The sequence below is a fragment of the Melanerpes formicivorus genome, unplaced genomic scaffold (assembly GCF_026170545.1).
Source record: "Melanerpes formicivorus ecotype bairdi unplaced genomic scaffold, bMelFor1.0.p_v2 SCAF_13, whole genome shotgun sequence".
Lineage (NCBI taxonomy): Eukaryota > Metazoa > Chordata > Aves > Piciformes > Picidae > Melanerpes > Melanerpes formicivorus.
Window position 1 is genome coordinate 9708632 of NW_027142365.1, and position 26481 is coordinate 9735112.

The following is a 26481-nucleotide window of genomic DNA, read 5'->3' on the forward strand; positions in this document are numbered from 1 at the left end:
AATGAGTCCAGAGAAGAGCAACGAAGTTGGTGAGGGGTTTGGAACACAAGCCCTATGAGGTGAGGCTGAGGGAGCTGGGGTTGCTTAGCCTGGAGAAGAGGAGGCTCAGGGGTGACCTTATTGCTCTCTACAGCTACCTGAAAGGAGGTTGTAGACAGGCAAGGGCTGCTCTCTTCTCCCAGGCAGCCAGTACCAGAACAAGAGGACACAGTCTCAGGCTGCACCAGGGGAGGTTTAGGTTGGATGTTAGGAAGAAATTCTATACAGAGAGAGTGATTGCCCATTGGAATGGGCTGCCTGGGGAGGTGGTGGAGTCACCATCATTGGAGGTTTTCAGGAGGAGACTTGATGGGGTGCTTAGTGCTATGGTTTATTTGATTAGGTGGTGTTGGTTGATGGGTTGGACACGATGATCTTGAAGGTCTCTTCCAACCTGGTTTATTATTCTATTCTGTAAGAAATAGGAATTTTCCCACCTCCCAGTACACTTCTCTGATCCATTCACAATTTTCATTATTATTCCATGAACAGAAACATCTTTCCTAACTCGCACAACAAAGCCACTCTTTCTCCTCCAGGAAGGCTTGTGCGACTTCGAGCAACTGTCAACATTAGAGGTTAACACCTCTACCACAAAGCAGTTAGTGCATGGGAAATAGTACAGCATAATTCCATAAATGCCTTGACAATGTGCTTTCATCTAGGAGCACATCAGCTCAGCTCCTATGCCTATTTAGTCCCTGCCCTTCATACTTCAGAAGAAAGGCTGACATATCAGAAACTTGTCCATCTTTTCCAAGTGTAGCAACTATCACAAAAACCATATTACCTCTTGCTCCAAAGCATAGATCACTCAAACTGATATTAACTTACTTTTAACTCCTTTCATACTGCCCAAATCATATGACAATAAGTAACTTCAGATCACCTGCAGTAAATCTAAGCTGGTTATAGTCCAGAGATGAAAGAGCTGCATTCTTACCATCATCACTCTAAAACATTTGTTCTGATAGATGTTATCTTGACACTCACCTTATGATAACATTTATTTAGTTTCAAGGTGTATTTTTAAAGGAGACTAGCACTAAGCTGTCTTATTCTTCAACTTCTGTCATTCCTATTTGTGGGTGAGACACTGAATTCTTATAGTCAGAAGACTGTAACTCTCTGACAGCCTTCAGGACTTCCATTGCTGGCCTTGAAAAGGCAGCTAAAGATTAAGTGGCCCTAAGACCACACGCACTGTGTGGCAATGAAATGAAAAGCCTTTAATCAGTCAAGCTTCTCTAGAACAGATTAAATAAGATTTAAATTAGATTTGCAGTTAAAAAATACTTTGGTCTGTCAATCAAGCCTCAAACAATTAGCAACATATACAATTTATTTCTAAAAAATATCTGCAAACATGTTACAAAATGAGGCAAACAAAAACCCTCTACGCTGCCAGTTTTCTCACTGCAAATGAGACTTTCAGAATCATTCTGAATCTCTAGATACTGAATTTTTAGCAGTACATAGACTGGAGACTATGTTCTACAAGCTACGATGCACCCAAGTCACCGGAAAAGCCTGTTCTTTGAAGAGTATAACTATTGGGAAGAATTGTTGAAAGCAACATTGTCTAATTAAGCAGCAGTGACCTGACAGAAATGTCTTCACTTCTGCTCCAGCCTTAAACATTTAGAGAACCTCCCATTGAACGGCAACATAAATAGAGGCAGTTCAGCTGCGAGGATGAAGGGTTGTCAATACAGTGACATTAGCGTGCACTTTTGATTTTCTCCAACTAAACATTATTAAGCACTTAGTTTAATAAACTGAAACAATTTTACTGCTATAAGTGGTAATATCAAGATATTGGATGAAGGGAATCCATAACAGAATGGTAATGAGGCTACAGTATTGAATTTACACCATTAAAATCCCCAGGTAAGTTCTCAATTTTCTCCTGAACAGTCAATGGAAGGGAAAAATCAAGCAGAACCCCTATGTATAGCTTACTGATTTCCTTTCACCAATCATTTAGGAAGTACAGAAGTGATTGAACTGGGGAAAAAAAGCCTTTGTATATATAAGACTTGAGGTATCTAAATTTCTTGCCTAAACCTCTATGTTCAAGTCTGTACAGAGTGAATTGTTCATGCTAAGACATATCCCCCATTCCTCATGTCCACAGGGCTCCTGCCAGATCACATTACTGCCTATATACAGACCCATATCCTTTCATGATTTCTGTATGCTGCAATGGTGCTTTGTTTTTTATCTTAATTTGGAGGTTCTCCAGAAGCTGTCTATACTGCTTCTGTACTTCAGTAGCCAAATCAGAGTCCGCAGACGGAGCTTCAAAGCGCTGTGATAACACTGTAGAGTTCTGTGTTTTGGAATTTATTTAATTTTGTGCTCTCAGTTTAAAAATAATTGGTCTGCAAGTCTCCTTCACTTTTCATGATTGTGCTCATCACAGATAGAGCAATACTATAGAGATATAGATACTGAATAAGTAATTAACTTTTATCCTTCAAGATAAAAAGGCCTCATAAAACTAAAACTGCTGTTCTTAGGAGCGAGCCAACCTCAGTCCAAATCAGTAGCCCTTTGGCATGTATTATCTTTCTGAGATGATGCATTTGATGGCAGGCAGCTTTTTTACAGTTGTGGGTTTACCCACTCTTTTTTTCAATACTGTTTTTGAAAACAGCCTTTCCTACATTCTTCCTTTTCATATTTAACACAGAAAAGTCTATTTCGTTTCAAGCAGGGGAAGAAAATGCCCTTACTGTAACAATCAATGTAATCATCATTATCCTGTTTTTTGGTTATTTAAATTGCTCTCCAGAATTAATTCAAGTAACCTTTGGTACCCTACCAACAGCCCTTACATCAAAGTGGAAGCAAGAGACCTTATTTATTTTTAAGTCACATTTCTGTTCCCAGCTGGTGAAACTGAAGACCAGAGTAACAGTTCTTCATCACATTTGGGAAGGTGTTTTGACCTGCATGTTATTGCCAATACTGTGAGTGTCAGTGCACAAGCGACAAAAATAGCAGCAATATCTTTTTATTGATATAGTATTCACTTTATCCCCCAAAGTTAAATTTATAGTTCTCCCTGGAGAGCTGATACCGTATTCACATCCCCATCATTACAGCTGTATGAGGATTGCTCTTTAGAGCCAGTATCAATCATACCATATGTTGTCCTGAAAAGCAGATAGTGCAAACAGGACACCATGCCCTCTGATCTGGAGAATTAGAGTTTAATTATGAATGCAGGCTCCACCTCCTTTGTTTTCAACTGCGCAGTAGCACAAAAGAGGTTATAAATATTCAGAAACCATCACTTTTACCTATTCTGTACTTTCCCCTCATGTCCTCCCCTCCTCACTCAGTTCTTGTGATACTGATCCTTTTAACATTATAGACAACTTTTACTTCTGTCCTGAAGCTGTATCTCCTCTAGCTTTTAATCCAACAGCAGTGGCCATCTCCCAGTAAGCACTAGGTCACTTGTAAATGCTTCTTTAAAGTCAACTCCGTTTTATAATGCCCAAGGCAAACAGCTATCAAAGCAGCTTTCTCCACCTCTGTCCCATTATGCTAAAACCAGCTTGGTGAGAATAGAAGGCTTAGACTTCACATAATCCCAGCAAGCACACAACACAAAAGATGAACTCAAAGAACGCTAAAGGATTCAGATCCCTGTGTCATTACTGATTTCCTGTAAAATCTCAGCTAATCACTAAGGTCCATGACCAAAAACATATTTAAGCATCTTATATTAGGAGACTTGCTACTGAAGTCAATGGAAATATAAATATTTACACATCTCTGTCAATCTGACCCTTTAGTCCTTCACATCCCATCTGTAAAATGAGGATAACATTAATTCTTTATCTAGCAGAGATGGAGAACACAAATGCTGAAAATTAAAAGGTGCCCAGATTTTACCATGCTACAAAAGCAAACAAAACATTGCAGATGTGAGAAAAACCTTAAAAATCAGGAGGAGCAGGGGAAACACAGATGGACTCAGTGATGTGTCAGCCACTCTTGAGTGTAAACCTTCTAAGATAAATCCCTCTTCTCAGGAAGGATTCTAACTTCAATACTGCCTTTATCTTGTTGCTTTCCTGGAATGCGCTGCCCTGACTCCCCCTGCAGCGGCAGGTAATGTGTGATACAGCAGATACTGAACCTTTTAAGTCTTTCACAGTTATGATTTTGTTCACAAATTGTAACATTAAGCCCAACTGCTCTATTTCACATTTATGCTGCCTCATTTAGATGAACCTGCTTTTTCAACAGGAACACAGAAACAAAGCAGTCAAACTAATTCAGATTCACATTATTTGCCTGGCAATATGTATTTAGAAGATCCTTATGAGGTGTCTGAGCATAAAGGAAGAGAGATACTTAACATTCCTCCCCAACCCAAAGAGATAACCAAGTATCTCTCATGGTGATGTGTATGTTCTGCTGTGGACAGCCTCAAGCAAATTGATGCCACCTTCTCTATCATTTCTCTTAGTAGAGCTGAGGCAGAGTATGCTGGCAGCAAGTCTTGTCCTTAAGTGAGCTCAAGCTTCTTCAAAAGTGCATAGGGCAAAAACCTGATGAAAATTCTTTTAGAGACCACCCTTTACAATTTACACAGCCATGTTTCAGAGAGCTAGTAGGTAACCCAAAGAGTGTCCTAAAAAGGCATCCTGTCCAAAATAACATCCCACAGCAATCATCACAAACAGAATATATGTAAGGAAGACATAACGAGCCCGAATTCTGCTGAACCGTTTTGAGGCAGCATCTAGAGTATAGTGGGGCAGAACCACACCACTTTTCTGCTAGCAGTAGGCTTCCAAGACAATTCTACCCAAACACCAGCCTTCATATTATTTCTGTACAGGAAAAAAAGGCAAAGAACCCACAAACCAAACAAAAACCCCACCTCTTTTGGGTGTAGTAACCTTTTCTTCTACAGTAATGAAAATTCAGTATAAAACATTATAAATGAGAGAGCAATGGGAGACGAGGCCAACGGCAGCATTTCATTGCAGCCAGAATTTGGTACTACCTAAAAGCATTGTAAGAAATTAAATGATAAAGGGACTTATTGGACTAAGTATAGTCTCTGATAAAAAAAAAAAAGCAAAAAGAAAAACACCACACCAGCTTGTCTAACAGTCAAATGATGTATCATATGGCATAGTCACTCTGAATCCCAAAGCTGTCCATCTTTAGAGGCTGCAGCATTTCTTCGTGAAAAAATAAGCCAAGACACAGATTTCAAGGCAGATGGAATGCAGCTTCCAGGAATTCAGTTTGCAAAAGATTAAGGGGCAAATAATTGGGTCCTTTCCACAGCTGGATCACAGTTAATCTTGGGGTGCCAAAACAGGATTTGAAATGGATCCATGGCAGATTTGGTTTTGCTCTTAAATTTTCCTGTTCTGTTCCACAACGTCATCATTTCAGCAAAATCAGCCCATCTGTTTCCCTACCCAAACCAGAAGGTGCTAATGTTTTCTTTTCCATTAAAAGCACAAACATACGATGCATCAAAAATTCATGAGAATCAGCGGTGACACAGCCAAAGTAACAAACCAGAAGATACTAAGGAAATGTCTACGTGATATCCTGAGAAGTGTGGATGAGACTGACTCATTGGCCAGTGTTGTGAAAATGTGAAACAAGCCTCCTATGGAACATATCACTAGCATGCACATCTTCAGTGCATCATGTAATTCAACTTCAATAAACCAGTTAATAAAAACAGTGTTTGCTCCTGACAGGCCTTAAACCATTAGGATAAAAACACTAGAACTGGGTTTCAATTATCTCATATTGCAGTAACTACAACTAAGCAATAAAGTGGAGTGGGCAGCATGATCTCCTTGGGCTCAACCACCAGTGCAATGTTTGCCCTTGTACAAGCAGAACTTCTCCCAGCTGTGGCTCTACTTCAGAATAATTCAGGCTCCTTTGAGGGATGCCAAGAGGTGTTTTGATGAATAAAAGGACAGCCATCCCAGAAATGTGCTGTATCATTATCTTGAGAGAACTCAAGAATGATTATGAATAATAAGGGTTTTCTTTGCTTCAGGAAAGGCAATATTCAAAAAAAAAATGTTTCTAATATTCATAAACTGAATTTCAGAAAGAGACTGAATCTCACTGATCTACAAAAGGACCTTTAAGGGAACACTGGCTGTGCTGACTGGCTGCAATAATTGCTCATCTTTCCTCTATTTCATCATAGGTCACAGTTTCTTTGCTTTGATATTAGTATTTTAGTTGCTTCTAAGCACTGTAAATTGTTTCTCAGTAACAGAAGAATTGTAAAGTCTGCAAACTGAGTATCAGAAGTCACACTACAGACAAGCTTATCTATCCTGTACTTGCTCAGTACCTTACGTTCCTTTCCTCTATCCTTAAGTATCTGCTACCAATCACTGCCAGAGGAGAATTTTCAGCTAGATGAATCATCTGAGTGAGCAAATACTGCATTTCTTCATCATTTACCAGCCCAGAGCAATGGGGTTTTACACCTACTCAGACTTGTTAGCTGGTTAAAACAATCACCTCTGGATACTTTCTTTCTGACTGCAGGAATATCTTAACTAACAACTTAAAGAGAATGGGAACCAATGTGAAAATTCTAAACAGTGTTTTGCTGCCACAGGGTAATAACAAATTTTATTTCAGACAAAGCTCAGCTGTAACCAAAACCAACAGCTACATGATGAGACTGGTTTTTTGCATCTTCCAGGTATTTTCTGGCAAAGTTCTCATCCCACTTTGCCAATACACAGAAAGAAGTTGGCTTCTTTTCTGCACCCTGTGTGAAGTAGGGAAGCAAAACAAAAAGTCTGAGGTGTTTGAATGACTCCTCTTTGAATAGTCCTACTGCAGACCAAGTTCACAATGCTCAGTATCTGAAATATTGTATGTAACACAAATAGCCAAAGTCCCAAATGTCCTTCATCTTTAACTCATAGTAAAGCAAATAGATAAAGATATTAATGAAAATTATTACTGAAGTTATGAACATAATTTTCACAATTCTCAAGTTATAAAATAATTGATAGCACAAACAGCCATGTAACCTTAACCAGTGCTGTGTAAGACCAACCCTGATAGAATGGATATGCTGTACATGGCCCAGCTACAGTAAACCTACTGAAAAAAATTAGCTTCCTACTAGCTCTGCAGCCTGTAAGTATATGAACACTCTGCAACAACTGACTCAGCAAAAGCAAGATGAGCAACTCTGCAGCCTGCAGATGAAGGATGCACTTTAATTTGATCTAAAGTTCCTTAAATCTTTCATTTATAGGAGCTGTAGTATGCATTCCATAAATCTTAACATAAGCATCACCTGTGCAGCAATGGACTATGCTCAATATAAGAACTAAACCTAGAAATATAGATCTTCCATCTGTTAATCGACATCCTAGCAAAGCAGGTAAGGAAAATGGTTGTTGATCATTCTCCATATATCTATGATTCAATCTCAGATCAATATTTTTTTTCTTTCATAAGTAGACACAAGCACCTGATGAATCCTCCAAAAGCTAAAAGCACATATTAAATATATATACATCATTCAGAGTATTGAGTAATACAGCAAGCACCAGGAAGACAATTCTAAATCCATACAAGCATTTATGGCAGGGTAGTAGCCTCAGGATATTTTCTGCCATCTCAGGGAAGGTGACATCACTCTCAGGGTTTCTGTATTTTGTTTAAATTCTTCTTTGTTGGGATTCAGTGTCCTGCAGTGCAAAAATCAATATGCATGCCTCACCTGCTCCTTGCTCTGTATTGCATGGCTACAGTTGCAGCATCGTGCAGGGAGATGCTGAATGTTTTGGAAACTCTTACATAAAGTTGTGACTCCTTCTATAAAAGGTTTCACTTCCGCCTGCTTTTCATACCTAGAATTATCTGTAAAAGCAACTCACCAACTTACCTAAGAGTGCAGTCAGAGAACAATACAGTCAGCTAACCAGTTTATAGAAATACACTTCTGAAATTATTTAAGCACTTGCAAAACTAAAGAGATAGATCAGGTTAAACAAATTGCTTTTCAAAAATAATTATATCAGTAAGAAGAGATCAAGAAAAGCTGTCACACTTACAGTTTGGCTCTTAAAGCAAAGGCTATGACATTAGTCATTGGTAGCATAACATCAAAAAGTCATATCTACCCTGCTTCACAAAACAAGCATTGCCACACTTCTGCATGAATTTATTTTAAAGGAAGAGCTTGTTGGCCTATTGGTCAGTCATCCATGTGAGAAACCAAGCTACTTTTAATTCTTGCCCTTTGATCTCAAGCCCTAGACAGTTGTACCACTGTAAAACAGCCTGGAAAATCTAATTCACCCAAGCTTTTCAATGTGTCAGCAGAAAACCTCCAGAAAATGAGTAAGTAGTGTGCGTGTGTTTTCAAGAATGCTTTGATTTCACTGTCCTAAATTTGTGCTTTTGAGTGTTTTCCTTCTGTTCTTTTGAATCTTTAAAAAAAACAAAACTGAAAATAAAGAGAAACATCTCAAAAGACTCTGAGATGACAAAATACAGAAAATCAATGCCATTTCCTTCTCAGCATCACCCACCCTCAGCTGCAACTAGCTCAGTAAACCAGCAGGGACATGAAAGCCTCTAAAATAGCAGGGTTTATTATTAAAATTGATGCTTTCAGTAGCCTTAGCAGAGTGCCTAACAGAGAAACAAAGACAGCTCCTGTATTTTGAAATTAATGAAATAATATCAAATAAGGACATTCCAGACCTACTTTCTAAGAGGGAAAATATTGTAGTTTGACTATTTCAATAGATCTGTTACCAACACATTTGTGAAAGAGAGGGTTTCCCCCCTGTGATGGGTTGAAACTGACCCCCAAATAATGTGAGAGAATTACCCCTCCATATAAAATTGCCAGACCAGCTCAGTTTAGGATGGAAGCAAATGAAGCTATATTTACAATCTAGAGGTATGGAATTAATATGTACAAAACATACAATATATGTACTATACATATATTTGCCACTTATAAACAACACAAACTCCTCAGATCCCCATGGACAGATCCAGGGGACCTGTTCACTTCCTCTCCCTCCTTCCTTCCCATTACCTCACACAGTAGTCGAAACAGAAATACCCCTGGCAAGGCCATGGAAAAGAGAGGAAAGTTGGAAGCAGAAGCAACAGAAGAAGAAAAAAGAGAACTGTTTATGCCTCTGCTCTATATTCCCATGAGCATTCCAAGGAATTATATAGACCTTATCATTATTCTCCTATTGCATCCAGTGGCAATTTGTTTTACTTTTGGTCTTTGCAGTCAGGGACTAGGCTAAAGTTCCCCTTTCAAACTGTAACACCCCCACCCCCACAAGACAAATATTCTGAAAGATCCAATTAATCTACTGCATAGTTTTAAAGTATTGGTTTAAGGCAAATGGAAAATACCACCATGCAACACAGACTCACAAGAAAATGTAAAGACACTTATCTTGTCCCTAGTTTAAAGAAAAGTGGTGATGTATAAAATAACAGATTTTAAGATCACGAGAATGTTGTCAGGGCTAAAAGCCCAATGAAGCCAACTCATACAATCAGTTGTCAGGCAAGGGCCTGTACCAAAACCTGTCAAACTAAAGTTCAAGACAAATCCAGGATCTGTTCTAGCTTGAGCTGCACAAAAAGAGTTTATGCCAAAATAACACAGCAGGATTAGAGATTACCCAAGCACCTGCTATTCAACAAAGGTCAGAATTTGAGCACTAATTAGTTGATGCTGCTACAAGGATAACTGAGGAGTACCAAGAGGATTTCAGAAAAATAATTAAAATGTTGCAAGACCAGGGCAAACTGCAGCAAAGGTGGTTTCTGTTTTTCTGTCATTGACCCTGGCACTGGGAATTTGCAATTGTTTCCCAGGTTCTGTTCAGTCTGTTAAGACTATTAAAGTTGTACTAGAAGGTACTTATCCTTAAAGTACAACTTAATTCCTCTAAACACCTCTCCACAGGGCCTGGAACATGGCTGCACTTAAATACTGCATTCAGTGAGATGTATGTGACAAAATTAGTTTGACTAAATGAAACAACAAAGGGGAGCTGAAATGGACTCCCTAGTCAATGGAGAGCTAAGCAACAAGGGCAGTGAAATCTAGGATGAGTCACTTCATCTACCTGTTGTCTTAAATGTCACAGATGAATTACACTCTGTTCCCCCACCACACACAAATAAAGCCCCAGTAGTCAGAAGCTGCAGGCTCACAGCTGTGCGAGATAGATGCCATCCATACAACTGGAGCAGAGTCAACCCAGGGTGGCAAAGTGCTTGAAGCGCCATCTTGGGACTCACTTATTAAAACAGAACAGCACAGAGGGAGGAGGAAGTGAGGGGCTAGAGCATGAAGAGTCTTTCAAATTTTCAACCCCTGTTCTATTTCTTCAAGTCAAGATGGTGCTCCATACAGCAAATTCAAGCCTGCTGTCAACAAAGTTGAAATAGCATCTCCATGCATATAACCTGTGCTGGCATTATCAGAATTCAGATCACCTGCCGACAGATTGAGCAAAGCATAAAGAAGAATCTACTTTAAGAGGAGACAGTAGACTTATACTAGACCTTTCTGCAATGATTAGCTGCTGGCCTAAGAATATGAGACAAATGCCATCTCTTCCCAGAGTTCAATGGAGAAAAATCAGTCATAAGGAACCTGGGATTAGGTGAAGGACAGAGTCCCAGACAGAAGACAAGTGAAGCACCATGCAACAAAGAAAAGAGCAAGGTCAGGTGTGAGAAATAACAAAGAAAATTCTCAGGACACCGCTCACTAGGGAGAAAAATAGTGTGGATTTTATAAAGCATGAACCACTAGTTTTAAAACTCATGTTTGTATGTTCATATACTTTTATATACTAATGTTGATACTGAAAATACATCTTTAAGGCAACCCACTATAATGTTAGTAATACCTTACTAGCAATGCTTGGCTAAGCCTTCAAATACATTTTTGAGCACAACGCAGGAAGGAGATCTGTTAGTTCCTAAAGAGACAAATGCAGTACTAAAAATGAAACAATAACATTATTTAGAAAGCCTTCAGCAGAACAGGTAAGTGACCAATTTTATCCAAAACCTCACTGAAACATGAAGTGGGATTTCTTGTACAGTAAGTGCTAAAGTTAAGCACTTAATTAGACTGTCAAACCTAGGAGGACCAGAAGTAGATTAAACTTTGGATACTTACACATAGTGATCAGACTATTCAGTGGAAAGGAAAGATTAGATGATCATAACTAATCTAAGTTTAATTAAAATTTAAAAGCAGACAGGTTTTGCAATGCCCACAAGGGAAGAGGGGGGAAAAAAATAGCTGAGTTCCACCGAGGTGGGCTCAAGTGTACTTTCCTCATTTCTGAACTGATTTTGGCAGCCAGTCATTCTCAGCATAAAGAAAATTCTCACATTTTAAACAGCTCACACAGGCCACTTTTTTTTTTTGTCTGGTGGAATTACCTCATAGGTTAATAATATGGTAGTAAGAAGTTTTCAGCATCAATGAGCATTTTAATTTTAAATTTAAATTCAGTGTGTTGCTCTCTAAGCATTCAGCTGCCCTCTGCTCAAGCCTGCAGGCAGTGTCCAAACAAAGTTCACTTTGATGGAAGGAAAGAGAAAAATATTTTATCATTTCCTCTCCCACATGTATGGAAAAATATGCTAATGCCCAATCTTGCAGGGTTTCCAATGAAGACTGCTGGTAATGTCAAAGCTATAACTCAAAACATAATATAATGTATTTTCCTTCCCATGTCGGGCTGATGGACTTACTCATTATGATTTCATTAGGTGGTGTTTAACCCTTCTTCTATTTATAAATTGTTTCCAATTCATTTCTCACTTCTGTAAAAGTATTTATTATTCAGGAATGTTTTATGAAATGTTTGGGTGAAAATTTTTAAACATAATGCATTTTTTAATCCCTGTTTCATTTTCTACTGGGAGAGGCTAGCCCAAGGCACATAAAGCTGGACTCGATGATCCTCGAGGTCTCTTCCAACCTTAGTTATACTGTGATACCTTCAGTGCCTGGTGATACTCACAAGAGTATGTATAGTAAAGTATTTTCTAACACAAGGATAAACATAGGTCTATCAGGTTCAAGATTTAAGGATGATAAATACCTGATATTGCTGCAAGAACATGTTGAATGTCTCTAACTATAACATCACCAAAAATTAACATAGTTCATTTAGGGTCTATCTGGAAAGACCTGAAACTAATCAATCTAATTGAAAAGGCTGAGCTGGAGTGCTGAAGCCTGCTGCTGCTACAAAGAAAGGCATAGAGAAGGGAAGAAAGCCAAATGCCTTAGCAACTCCTAGAAAAATTGAGGAAAAATACTGCCTCTCAACTTAGTACTTACTTAAAATGAATAGTTTACAAAGCAGGTAATGTGGTCCAAGGAGTGCCTCTTGCCTTGCTTTCTGGTACAAGTAACCCATTCTGATTCTAGTAACCCATATTGGGCTACATTGAGAGAACAAGCAGCAGGCATTATCCCTCCTACTCTGCAGTAATGTGGCCACATCTAGATTACTGAGTCCATGTTTTCACCCAGTCAGGGTTCAGTAAAGGAATTGAGACACCAGAAAAGGTCCAACAGAAGGTTACCAAGCTGAGCCATATAACCCAGAAGAGATAGCATAGGAGTTTTGTTTTAATTTTGAAGAAGTGGCCACAGGTGGACCTTAGCCACCACCAACGCAGCCCACAGCATCATGGAGGGCAGTTGCAAAGACAGCAGAGTCCTATTTTTGGCTGATAATAAAAAGGGGCAAAAGCCAAAAGTTGTAGCTTATGAGGATTAGGTTGCAGGCAGCAAGAGCTTCTTCTTTCAACTTTCTTCTTTGATGTCTAAGACATCAAACTTTGGGTAAAACAGGAACTGTTTTATAATCCCATTCCCTGAAGGTTTTCAAGACTTAAGCAATCTGATATAGTTTCCAGTTGTCCTGCTTCACCAGAGACTGAAATAGATAACCTTCTCTACTCCATCTAAGCAACATTTCTGTGATTCCTCCAAGCACTTCTATTTATCTAATGTTAATTATTTGACTTGCAGTTATTAAACCTTTCATATAAGGACAATACCAAATGAAATTATACAGTAGCATGGCTGAGTAATTTCTCAGAAAATCTTTTTCACTGTGAACAGATATTGACCTTTTAGTCAATTCCTTTTGTAATGAAAGAGGGTTGCCAGCACCCTGAGCTCATGTGTCTAATAAAATGCTCAGTTCAGAACAGCACCTATGGTGTTCCCCTGTACCACATTCTCCCCTCCTGCCTGATATCACACCCTGTGCACTTTTCTGCAGTATCTGTGTCTTCTCTTCATCTGTCTCAAGTAGTTTTCCTGGCCTATCAGCTGGATAAAACTGAGGCTGGATATGACCAGCTCCAAAATACAGAATTAATGCATTGGCTGTACAATCATGGAATGGTTTGGGTTAGAAGAGACCTCTAAAGGTCATCTAGTCCTGCAGTAAGCAGGGACACCCTGCACTAGATCAGGTTGTTCACAGCCCTGTTGAGCATGACCTGGAACATGCCCAGGGATGGGGCCTCAACCAACCCCCTGGGCAACCTGTTTCTGTGTTCCACTACCCTCATGGTAAAGAGCTTCCTCTTAACACCAGCCTAAATCTCTTCATCACTAATTTCAAACCAGTGCCCCTCATTCTGCCACTAAAAGCCTTTGCAGACAATCCCTCTGTAGCCTTCCTGCAGGTCCCCTTCAGACACAGGAAGGCTGCTATTAGGCCTCCCCAGAGCCTTCTCTTCTCCAGGCTGAACAACCCCAGCTCCCTCAGCCTGTTCTCATAGCAGAGGTGCTCCAACCCCATAATTTTCATGGCCCTCCTTTGGACCCATCCCATCAGGTCCATGTCCTTCCTGTACTGCAGGCCCAAGAACTAGACTCAGTATTGCAAGTGAGGTCTTACCGAAGCAGAATAAAGTAGCAGAATCACCTCTCTCAAGCTGCTGGTCATGTTCCTTTTGACGAAGCCTGCAAGGCGACTCACGTTCTGGGTTGCAAGTGCCCATTTTTGGCTCATGCCCAGCTTCCTACCCACCAGAACTCCCAAGTCCTTTTCCACAGGGCTGCTTTCTATCACCTCCTTCCCCCCAGCCTGTATTTATAATGAGGCTTGTTTTGGCCCAGGTGCATTGGCCTCATTAAACTTCATGAGGTTCACCTGGGCCCACCTCCCCAGCTTGGATAAACATCTATCCCTCTAGCATATGGACACCGGGCATGCAGAGCCAGCTGCTGATGAACAAATGGGTAACAGCTGATTTCAGCCCAGCACTGATATTAATGCCCACTTGTTCCTCTGTATGACTAGTGATAGTCCAGAAAAGCATTTTGTTGTATTTATTACACATGAAAAGTTCAAGTCTGGTCAAATAGAGGTGAGGAGAAAGTTCTTCACGGAGAGAGTCGTTCGTCATTGGAATGGGCTGCCCAGGGAGGTGGTGGAGTCACCGTCCCTGGAGGTGTTCAAGAGCAGATTGGACGTGGCACTTGGTGCCATGGTCTAGTCATGAGGTCTGTGGTGACAGGTTGGACTTGATGATCCTCGAGGTCTCTTCCAACCTTAGTTATACTATGATACTGTGAATAGTGTTTAAAAAAAAGTAGCAAAAAGCTACTACAAGGGAGAGTGATAAATGGATAGATAGTTCTTACATCTCTAACAGCACTTTCTAAATCAAATAAAAAGGTAATAGAATAGTGAATATGAAGGAGCATCTAAAGGCTCAACACAGCTTTCTAGGAGTGTATCAGACAACAGAAGGATGCTTAGGCAGACTCTTCAAAAATGAAGTGGAGCTACCAAAAAAAATAAAAGAAACAGAACATAAGTTTCTAAAAATATCACAGACTCAGTGGTCTTACACTTTCTTTCTGAGTCAGAGGTTTTGAGTTATGGGGTAGCACACAAGTAGAATAAGGCAAAGAAAATCAATTATCTGACAATGCTACAGAAAAGTGAAAATACTGCTTCAATAAAATCTGCACAAACCTCAAAATAAAGGAAAAGGGGAAAAAACAGTTTAATAACTATACATTTGCTATATGCTAAGTCAAACACAGGAAGCATATTCAAAGCCTTCCTAAAAGATCAGAGACACTTTAGTTAAACATGCAGTGCAGGTCTGTGCAATGCTTAATTAGAAACCACACAGCAATAGGAATAAAAGACTAAAAATGATGGGAAAGTCCTGTTTGCAATTCTAAGACTGTGAGAAGCTTCAAAAGAGAAACTAAGTAATGGACGAGTGTTGGAAGGAAAGTACAGTTTTATTATCATGAACTGCACTGTCCATAGCCATACACTCATTTATAGGCAAAACAAAACAGAAGGAGAAACTTGCGAAATACGAGGAGGATATGCTAAGAATCAGCATGAAAGAAAACATGACAAACTAAAATAGAAATCTAGTAACATCCAGACTTTGCAGGAAAATGCTAAGCTTGTCAGAAGCATTCTAAACTGTGAGATAAAGAATGAAAACATCTATATACATGGGAAAAAAAGTGTGTGTGTATATATATACACACACTCTATATATTCTGTAGAGCAAAGGGAAATGAGAATTCTTCTGGGAATTCATAGTGATTACTGCAAGTGGAGCTTGAATGATACCATGGTGTACTGTGAGGAACACAATCTACCTGTTAAGGTCTTGTATGAATAAGATTAAAATTGTGCATGTGAACAAAAATAAGCCTAAACATTTCAGAACTTGGAGCAACTACTATAAAGTTAAAAATATCTCAAACACCAGGTGTCATTAAAAGTTGGTATCATAAAAGAATGAGAGGTCATGTAGAGAGAAGGATGTGCAATGAATATAGAAATAGAACAGGGAAACAAATTCCCTAATAAAAATCCAAATAAGGAATAAAACACTGGTAGTGCAGTTATTTAAAAATCACATTAAATTAACTAAAGTTTTATGCTGAGTATGTAAATGTGCTAGAATTATGGATTAATGGTACAAACTGGTATCATGACTGTGGGTATGCTATATTGTTAGTCACAGTTTCAAAAGTAGCATCATTAGAGAACACAGCTAAAGAAGTAATCTCATGCTTGAATTGATGTTTTGCTGATATTCTACGTGTGGGAAGCACTGGTAATGAGTTGCAATTTGTTTGCTGAATTTTCCAGTGTGTTTTAAAAATATCTTATGCACCCACATCATTACAAGCCCAGCATGCCCAGGCCAGTGGTCCTGTGAAAGGTGTTGATTTTCTAAAAGAATGGTCTAACAGAATAAGTATTAAGTTCAAAGCCCTGTGTGACATTATTAACAGGGCAGCATGTTGATGAATAACCCAAATACAAGACTTTCTGCCGTTGAGCTGTTGCTCAGTCTAATGCTGGGAGCAAGGCCCTCCAGAGGAAGCCTGGTGAACTTGTTTGCTTAAGCCCAAGTGCCAACTTCAGTTTCTTCTACAGAATGAGGAAACAGAAACAGTCTCCAGATTTCAAAGATCACCAAAAAAAACATAAAGTGTGGAAGAGCCAGCACTGAGAGATTCATGGAAAGACTAAGCATTAATGAGGAGGTTAAAAATCCATGAGGCGAGACAGAAATCTTCAAAACAAAGGAGGCAAGGCAGGAACTGATCAACAGCCTTCAATATTTGCATTTTATTATCACTAATTTCTATGTTTCCACTGGAATAAAAGCTGTAAATTTATCTGGACCACGAAGAATTTGATACATCCTGATCCCAGTCAGCAGCTGTCACTGCTAGTTGACAGAAACATGACAGAAAGGAGACGTGCAGACCTTTTCTCTGTCCTATCAAACATATTACTTAAAGTGTTATCTTATGAAAAACACAAGTCAAAGCTCTGCTTTATATTTATTTTTTTTTACATTTTTTTAAACAAAAGGAATATGATGCTACTGGGATGCCATACATGCTTTCCAAAAGGCAATATTCAAATGAAATCCAATGCAATAAAAGCTTTACAAACAGTGTTATTAATGCAGACAAAACTAAATGTACCTTAAAAAGTTTTCTTCTGGGCTTTCTGATATCTTTCCCACAATGCATTGTATCTGCTCTGCTCCTATAATGATTTCTGTAATGCAAATGCATTCTTCATAAGTAGCACTTCCCTGTCTTACATGCCAAAGAGAGAGTCAGTGCCGTATCAGATGATGTCTGGTAAGCAGAGCAGCCATACAATGAACCACATGAAAAATTATTTATTTGTTTGTTCTGTGCTGTGCAACGTTCAGGTGTGTAAAAAAAAAAAAAAAAAGATCTCAAAGTGTATTCTTTGAAGACCAAAAAATATCAATGGTGAAATTAACAAAGACAGGAATTTTTTGCAGCTTGTTCAGAGCATTACTGTCCATTGAGCCAAAAAGTGAAGGCAGCATGACAGTGAAAGCAGAAGGTAAGTATATATGTCCAGCCCTGGCTGAGTTCCTCCTCTGCAGCATGTCATGGGGGGTTATGCCTCAATTCCTGGCCTCAGCAGCCATCTAGGAGAAGAATTTGCTCTGTACATAGATGTCTGGAGAACACTGATGCCTGGGAAATTGTATGTAAATGCACTGCTCTTTTCAAGTGAAACTTGGTTTTTTCTCTGAAGGTCGAAAGAAGAGTTTGCCTTCCCTTATATCAATATTTGAATTTAAAGGAAAACCTGCTTTCTCCTACCTCTCCTAGTTTCAGGTTTCTGTACACCTCCATAATGATGTGATAATCACCCAGCAAATATGTGCAAGAACCGCATTATTCCTTTTAAGTTTATTTCAAAACTGAGCTTATAAAGACTTACTTTCAAGTCCCTTACCTTTGTTGCAGCAATAAATGATTCTTTGCTTTGAAAAATAGTCCTGGCTGAAATATTTAGCAGCCCTTTCGTAGTTCACAAGCTGCATGTGACAACTCACATTCATTTCAATTTTCAAGGTAACTGATTGTAAATTTATTTTGTAAAACAAATTTGCTGTAAGAGTATAAATTTATTGCAAGCAAAGTTATATTAATCACCTTACACTTAACTGGTTAGAATCAATTTAGCACAAATATTTTTTCCTCCTGTCAAGAGCTTCCTGGGTTTCAAAGGAAACAAGAGAGAAAGAGTTTCCAGTTTTTTCCCACCTTTTTCCCCCCAGTTTGTAAATCTGTTGCCTGCTATCACAGCCCATGAGCCTTTCCAGAATAACTTGCTCACTCGAGCTAAATTAATTCAAAAGTGTATCCTGCTTTTTTGCCTCTCTTAATAACACTGCTGACACTTGAGTATCTTAAGCAAGACTTTCTTCACGAGTAGTGTGAAAGAAATTGCTGTCTTTGAAAGTAAAGTTTTGAACAAGAAAGTGTTTTAGCAAAAAATAAGGAGCAACACAAACTCAGGAATCACTTAATAATGACTCCCATTTACATAAGCAAAACAAAACACTTTTCTCTGTTTTTTAAATGGTCACACTGCACAGTTCAGTAAAGCCACAACACCTATAATTTAATTACAATTTAAGTAAAACAGAAGACAGAAGCTAAACTACAGATTATTAGTCTAACATACTCTGCTTCTAGGACAGTGTCCTGTCAAACTGTGCTAGAAACAGTGTCCACAGGGCATTCAACAGACAAATATACAACTTCTAGCTGAGGAGAGCCATATGCCACCAAGCACACAATGCTGAGAAAGTACAAATGCTGGAAAAGCTTCTCTAGGCTTAAACATTCCTTACATTTCCCCCCGACATACACACAAAATAGTGGCCACACTCAGGGGCAGAATTCTAAATTAGATGGGCATTTGTTGTGACCCTGAGCAAATACCTTTGTTCTGATGGCTTTGAGGACGTGTGTGCCCCAGACTGCCTCTCTGCTCTTCCATCAAGTAATGCTCATTGCTATGGCAGCTGCACTTTGTCACAGAGTTGCTATGTTCTCAGTCTGAATCACTGGTTAGAAACTGTTCTATGAAGCAAATGTAAATCACTCTTGGAGTAAATAAGTTGAGAAATACTACTGTTTACTTTTATTACTACTTATGCTGATACTTCAAGTGCTATTCGTGCATTCATGCTTGAGTTATATCATGATTAGTCCTCCTATCTCATTTTCCATGTGTCTTACACTACAGGTCAATCACCATGAAACTGTTTCTACAATCTTGCCAAGAATCACGGTGATGCAATCACTTTGCCTTCCTAAGCTGGGTAAGAGAACACAGAAGGCCAACCATAGGAATTAGTATTTCCATTTCTTTCAGGGACTAATCATTCACCCTTCTATGCTGGTATTTCCTTCATTTCCCAGTCCTATCTAAACAGCATCCTTTTGATTGTCCTATTTATCAGAAAATGAGAATTTTTTCAACTCCATAAATTATAGCATAATCAACCTGAAAAAGTGATTCATCATGTTTCAGCAACTGTGAAAAAGTCCTTTCCCATATAGATCACCACACTTATAAAAGCTGAATCTTCAGAAAACCTTCTTCATGGAGAGTATTTTAAAAGATTTGACTGACTCAAGGACAGTGTGAGAGAAAATGCCACAAACAAGGGTATTTGAATGCTAACAGATGATTTCTTTGTAGGAAACTAATATTCCAAGGCATTCGCTTCTATCATCAATCTACGAGTAGACAGTGTAGACAAAGATAGACTCAATGTGTAAAGAAGACATAAAAACTATAGCATTATGAAAGCTGAATTCAATTTTAGACAAAGTCCTTTATTAAACAGATTATCATCAGGTGTGTCACTCATCTAAGCCTCTGTCATATGCTTTCCTATTGTAGTAAACATTTTGAGCTGGCAGAATCACAAATGGTATTTTCTATTCATATCATGTTGTCCTTTGTTTTACAGCACCTGACCACACAAGCATCCACTTGGACTATGATTCAAATACAGGCATGACTCAGAAGTTATCAACAAACAGAAAAGAAGGAGGATGTAAGTTTTACAAGAATTCCTATGGATTTACAGGTTTTATTATTCTATGGAAACAGCTGTCAAAAAAAACTATTGCTAGGAAAAGAAGATACTAGTTACACTGCAAGAAGACATCAGGGAGGAGACAAAAAAGACAAACCAAGTCACACTGGAAAAATAAATAAAGATGAACCTAGTCAGTAGCCTCCAAAATATTTAGCTCTTAACAGTACAAACATCTAATACAAAGTGTTCAAAACAGACATTGCTAAACATCATGCTTATCATGAGACCTACACTACTTGGACTTCAAAGAGAAATCTATCCTGCTGTTTTACAAACAGGAGGGGAAAAAATGCAGTTTCTTATCCCTTCCAGGGAAGTTTGGCATCACAAGTGCAGCTCTCCAGAACTCTTTTCAAGAGGGCAAGATGAACATAGTATTACACAAATAAAGGAAACAAATCCTATGAAAAAATGAAGCCCTCAATTAAGGTTACCAGAAACATTGCTGTGGTCTTTACAATGTCTTGCATATCTATACTGCAGAAATGGACATGATGTTTTGCACACGATTTGCGGAACTGCATTAACTGTGCAAGTGACCATCCCAGCCAGAATACAAGACCTAAGGGCTAAATGTGTCATATCTGATAGCAGCAGCAAACAGCAGCCTTCTCTGAGCAGCCTGGTGTCAGTAATCTATTAATCTGATAGCCCATACTGATTCTACTTTTGATATATTCCTCTCCTCAATAAACATTTCAGAATTTGCCAAAGATACTGAGAGTCCAAAAAAAAAAAAGCTATTTTATCACATCAATCTTTTGAACAACAACATTCTAGCATTCTATTATCTTTTACAGCTATATTTAAGATTCCCTTCACTGAGATACCCACAGGCCACCAAAATTGCTTGCAAAAGTTATATATCAGTTCAAAGAATATACACATTTGTGTATGCACATCTAAATGCCATGAGTAAGAAAAGATAAAAGATAAAATGTTTCCATTCATCACAGTTTCAATCTGTGTGTTCCTTCTGATTCTCTTGCTATGAAAAAGGAGACCAAATTGCAATGCCCAACTTGCCTTAAAAGAAACATACTGCAGTTTACCACAACAGGTATACCCAGGGAGGTGGGCTGGTGGTCACAGACATCCTAGGAGGGGTTGGTTTATTGATCAGAGAAGCACTTAGTAAGAGAGAGATCACATCAGTTCAGCTGAACTAATCAAAGTCTTAGGGTAGTCAGGGTGAATGACATAGTAAGCATCTTTTGAGATGGCCTGGAGCATTCCATCAGCCTCTACATGTAGCCCTCCAAAAAAAAGGATGAGTCTCCTCCAGGTCCTTCAACTCTGACAGCCCCATGAAGCTGTCATAGAGCACTCATATAGCTTCATATAGCACTCAGCATCAATATTGAGGCAATGTAAACGAGTGCTGTTTGTCCATGAAGATATGACGAGTTTAAATATCAATTTAGGTGTCTTAGTGCAATGAATGTGCCCCTACTTCTTCACTGTATCCAGAGAGCAAACACTAGCTTTTCCACTCACACAGTGTTGCCCTGATTAAATAGTATCTTCACGAAACTTGCTTGCATAACTTAGCCTTTAGAAAATGACAAGTGATAGAGCAACAAGTACTATTCACATGTAACTGTTAATCAGCCAGCAGTTAATACAATCGAGTCTTGCTGAGTTTGCTTCATTTGGATGGGAAGTAAATCCCTGGAAATTTTTTAAATCCTCTAAATCAATGGTTTCTAAACTAGAAGTCCAGATTATGCATAGCTGTGAACTAACTTCCAAGAAATCAATTCTTTTTTCCCCATAATTAAACTAACATCACGGTAATACAATGTTACCAGTTTGTAACTGAGATGGCAATTGGAAAATATTTAGCAACAAACAACCAGAAGGATGATGCCAATGAAAAATTAACGATTCCAACAATCCTCTTGAAACAGTTTAGATTACAAAGATTTCTTGATCCTGTGGCTGCCTGAAACAGAGGTTTATTTCTTTTATTAGCACCTAAAAAGTTTGTTCTCATTATTGGCTTTTCCTTGATCTAAGTTTTGATTTTTTAGTTGAAGGTATGCCATTCAGAAGCCAGAACATCCTTTCTGGCCTTGGAAATGGCACAGAGATTAACATCAGGAAGCTGAATGAAATTAAGAGGAACAGAGTAGACGCAGCATGTAATGAAATCAGAAGAGTTCTGCTTATTTGAGTTCACTAGAAAGTTAAGAACTGTTTCTAGCTAACTAGAAGTTGTGCAGTTTCTGCCTGTGCACATTGAAATACACTGCAGTGCAAAAGCATACATGGCAAATTATTTTTCTTTCCTGCTGGTTTATTTATAACAGCAGCATTCATAGATGTTAAAATTCTACTGTATAGAGTGGCAGTCACAGACATGCACTACATAGAGGGGAAGAACCTCTCCTGAAATTACTTCACCAAGCCCTTGTTGCAGATTCAGTGAGTTAGAAGGCCGTTTCACTTTTATAAAGTCTGCACTACTGGGCCTGAAAGACACAGCACTCAAAAACTTACAAAGGTCTCACCTCAGAGGGAGCACAAAGTAACCGTAACCCCCAGCACAAGTAACACCCCTCCAGAACTTTACAATACCTCTGTGCGAGAGCTTCTCCAGGATGATCCTTAGGCGCTGAAGAACAAGGGGTGAAATGTCATATTTATAGATGTCTATTACTGGCACTCGCTGACATCTCCCAAATATTCCATCTGCAGGAGAGAGAAGAAGAAAAGGGAAAATATACATTTCATTTTCTGAGAGGAGGAAATGTATTATGAGATGCGCATTTCCAATGTATCCTAATTATATACCGAAGGAACCTTCTAAAAGACACTTAAAAAACCTATCAAAGGGCTATTGAAGTCATGAGACAGAGTATTTTCCATCTAAATAAATAAATACTAGAAGGACTATTAGTTGGAAGAGATTCTATTGTACAAGTTATGCATGCAGTTTATTTTATGAAGTAAATTCAGGCTTCTGCTTCCCAAATCTTTTGAAGTAAGACTTCTTTACTGGCAATTTGGTGGGGAAAAAAACTTAATGTTCAATGCCTGCTATGTTGCAGATGAAGTGTGGCATCCAGAAATATAAGTATTCATTTGCAAAAACTATGAGGGCTTACTGAAACATTTTTAATGCAGGAGCTGTGTGCTAGGCATTGGTAAATGAGAACTGCATCTGTAATGGCTAGTAAAGACTCATTTCAAGAAGTACCCTCTAATGAATGCAATAAAAGAAAGCTGCTCACAGAACAATGAGATATTAATGTGGCCTAATTTATTTAGCTCCATTCCATTTGTCTAGAATGACAGACTCTTCTCATCAATGTCTTTTCAAATCACACCTTCTAATTAATTTAGCTTCTTATTAGTCTTTATTTAGAGAATTGTTCATTTTGAGACATGCTTCCTGTGTATGTGTGGGAGGAACGGGGAGTTCAAACATTCAAATTACCTTTCTCTCTTTCATACAAAAGACTTATTCAGAGCCTAGGTGCTTCACATACAATCTGACCATCTGCAATTCTAGGCCTCTGAGAAAGAAAGTGGTTTCATTTATTGTTCAAAACAGTTCTCTTCTATATAGTGATCCAAAGGAAGCAATTTAAATGCAACAAGTTTAATTAGCAAAATATTCTCCCGCAGAACTAGTTTTAACACAGTAATTACTTCTGCTCCGATATTACATCTCTGCTCAAAGAGGAGAGCTACATCAGATTAGCAGAAAATAACGGTCACTATTAATTTGCAAACGCCCATTACTTTCTCTGCTTCTTCAGAGAGCTAAAAGGCTACAAATGGGAACTACTGGCCCAGCTGTTCACTAAACACAAATAATGGCATAAAAGAAAATAAACCAGTCCACGATGCAAAAAAAAAAAAAGGCATTATTGGCCTTCACTGTTAAACACAAATACCTCATTGAAATTAGCCAACTTCTTTCTTTGCCTTTCCAATCCTCCTGTCATTTACAACTGTCAAGTTAATCCAAATTAAAAACTTACCTCTGCTTCCACTTTTGTTTTTCAAAACTGGGTTTCATTGAGAAACCACATACACAGAACTGGTTTGCTTTCTTGCCATGCAAGGCATAAAGCAGCCCAGCAGCAGAATATTCATCTCCATTTAAAAAGTCTGTTGTAATTGGAAATAAGCAAAGTATATAAATATCAGTCATTTGTAAATGGATGGCTAGCAGGGATAAATGAGGTCCTGATTAAGACAGGACCAAAAAAAAAATGTATAATTAGGGTTTAAGAACAAGGTTGTTCAAAATGAAACCTAACTTGAAAAAGCCAGCTCTATTTTGGAATACCACCATTAAAGGCTATTAATATTTAGGACAAAAAAACCTGTGTTTGTACAAACAACTAATATTCCATGATTTTTTTAAAGATCTCATACCTTAAGAGTAATGATCACTTTGTTTCAGAGAGCAGAAAAGCATACAAATTCAGCACTAACTAAAGTTTTTTTGTATTAAGTATCATTTAAATATATCTCCATGGATGCAGAAGCTTATTTGCTCACAAACTCTGAAGGAGACAGCCTCTTTTTCTAAAACCAGAGTTTTCACAAACCTTTAGCCTACTGCCTTTGAATGGGGGGAGGGAGGGAGGGGAGGATGGAATACAAACCCTATTTAAATTCTAACGTTAACAACCAGCACATGAGTCTGAGCTGCATTATACATCTACCCAAAAACGCTGGGACTGCTCAGAGAGAAACTGCAAGTTACTTTGGCTTTTGTACTTGAAATATGGGCATAATAAGCTTTGAAGAGGCTGCAATCATGAATAGCCTCTGCCCTGCTAAATGCAGTACTAGGAGAGTGGAGAAGGAGCAGTATGCCCCAAGGAGCAGTTGGCAAATACCATCTCTAAAATACAGAGGGTCTTTATAGTGGAGATTACAGCTGGACTAGAGTTGTGCAAATAGTGGATTTCATCATTCAGTTCAGTCATTTATTTTTTTTAAAAGTAAGAATTTCCCTAGGTTTTTCTACTTGTTTGGAGGTTCTCATGGTTGGATTTGTTTGGGGCTTTTTGTTGTTGGCTGGTTGCCTTTTTACTTGATTTGATTGCAAGGTTTCTGTGGCAAGACTTAAAACCTAAAAAAAATTAATCTGAGGTTGAGCATTCAATTTTCAAAGTATCTTTCAGTTCAACCTTCTTAAAATTACATTGGAGGAAAAGGGAGAAATAATTTTACACACACACAAAAATATATACATATGTATATATATATATATACACACACACACACATATATATATATATATATATGGTTGCTTTTTATTTTCTGCCCAAGAAATCTACTTGGCAGACGTAGCCCAAATTCAGGAATAGCTTTGGTCCAGCACAAACCTCATTTTCACCTAAATTTCAGCTAATGTTTAACAACTGTCCAGTTTAATCTGCTGTGAGCTAACCAAAAGCACTGTGATCTTTACAGTGAGTAGTAAGCATGTGGTACTTATTTCCAGAACAGCTGCACCCACCTCTGGCGCAGGGCGTGGTAAGGTTGTGGCAAAGCGTTGGTGTCTGAGCACCCTGTCATGCACCCTGACAATCTCCAATAAGTGAATTGCCCAAAGTTGTCATGAGGCAAAGAGGAAAATGGAAAAGTTCCCAGATTGTACAGTAAACACCTCACGGCAGAGAAGTTCAAATCATGAGTGATGCTTTAATAACCACCATCCCCTGTATGCCTATAGCCCTTCAGAGTGTGTTCACACTGAACTTTGATTAAAATTGTATTCTGGGAAGAAATGCAATATGCAAAAGACATCTGCTCTTTACACATACCCAGAATGAGGGAAGGCTGAGACAACTGATCAATATACACATATGGTTGCTATTAAAGTGCTATCATTTGCTAAACGTTAGCAAAGAGTAGTATCTGAAATTGCCATAGTAATATCTTACAACTCATACTTAGACCTCAAAACATCTGTGTTAACAGCATGGTAGCGCTGAATTTTAGACAGCTTCTACATTTGTTTCCAAAGAAGGCACTAAAACAGAAGAATAATATACCCAAGGTGACAGTGAGTTGCTTTTTAACGTGTTTGGCTATTTGGCTAATACATTTAGTATTGGGGGGGGGTTGGGGGGGGAATGCAAGCATTAGTTTTTACCAACTCTATTTAAAATCTTGAATTTTGACAAATATATGTAACAAAATTAGAAGCTAACATTACAAGACACAAATCTGAAGTAAGCCAGGTGCCCAGTTAGATCTCAAATAGTGTCAGATGAAGCTCTTTTATTAGAGACAACATCCTGAGGCATGGTACATGCATTTACACTGAATATTTATCAACTTATAGTAAAAAAAAAAACTAAATTACAACTGCTAGATTAAACTGTGAACAAGTCAAAACACAGGTTCAGGAAGGGTGATTTTTTTTTT

At 38.4% G+C, this 26481-nt stretch overlaps 1 protein-coding gene across 1 annotated transcript in view; it reads right to left on the bottom strand.

Moving 5' to 3' along the window:
* The window catches only part of PTPRN2 (protein tyrosine phosphatase receptor type N2), a 612734-nt gene that overhangs the window by 436264 nt on the left and 149989 nt on the right, over positions 1–26481 (bottom strand). Inside the window, exon 3 of the mRNA XM_068146020.1 lies at positions 22660–22773. Coding sequence (XP_068002121.1) covers positions 22660–22773 — 114 coding nt within the window. The remainder of the gene's footprint in view (positions 1–22659; positions 22774–26481) is intronic.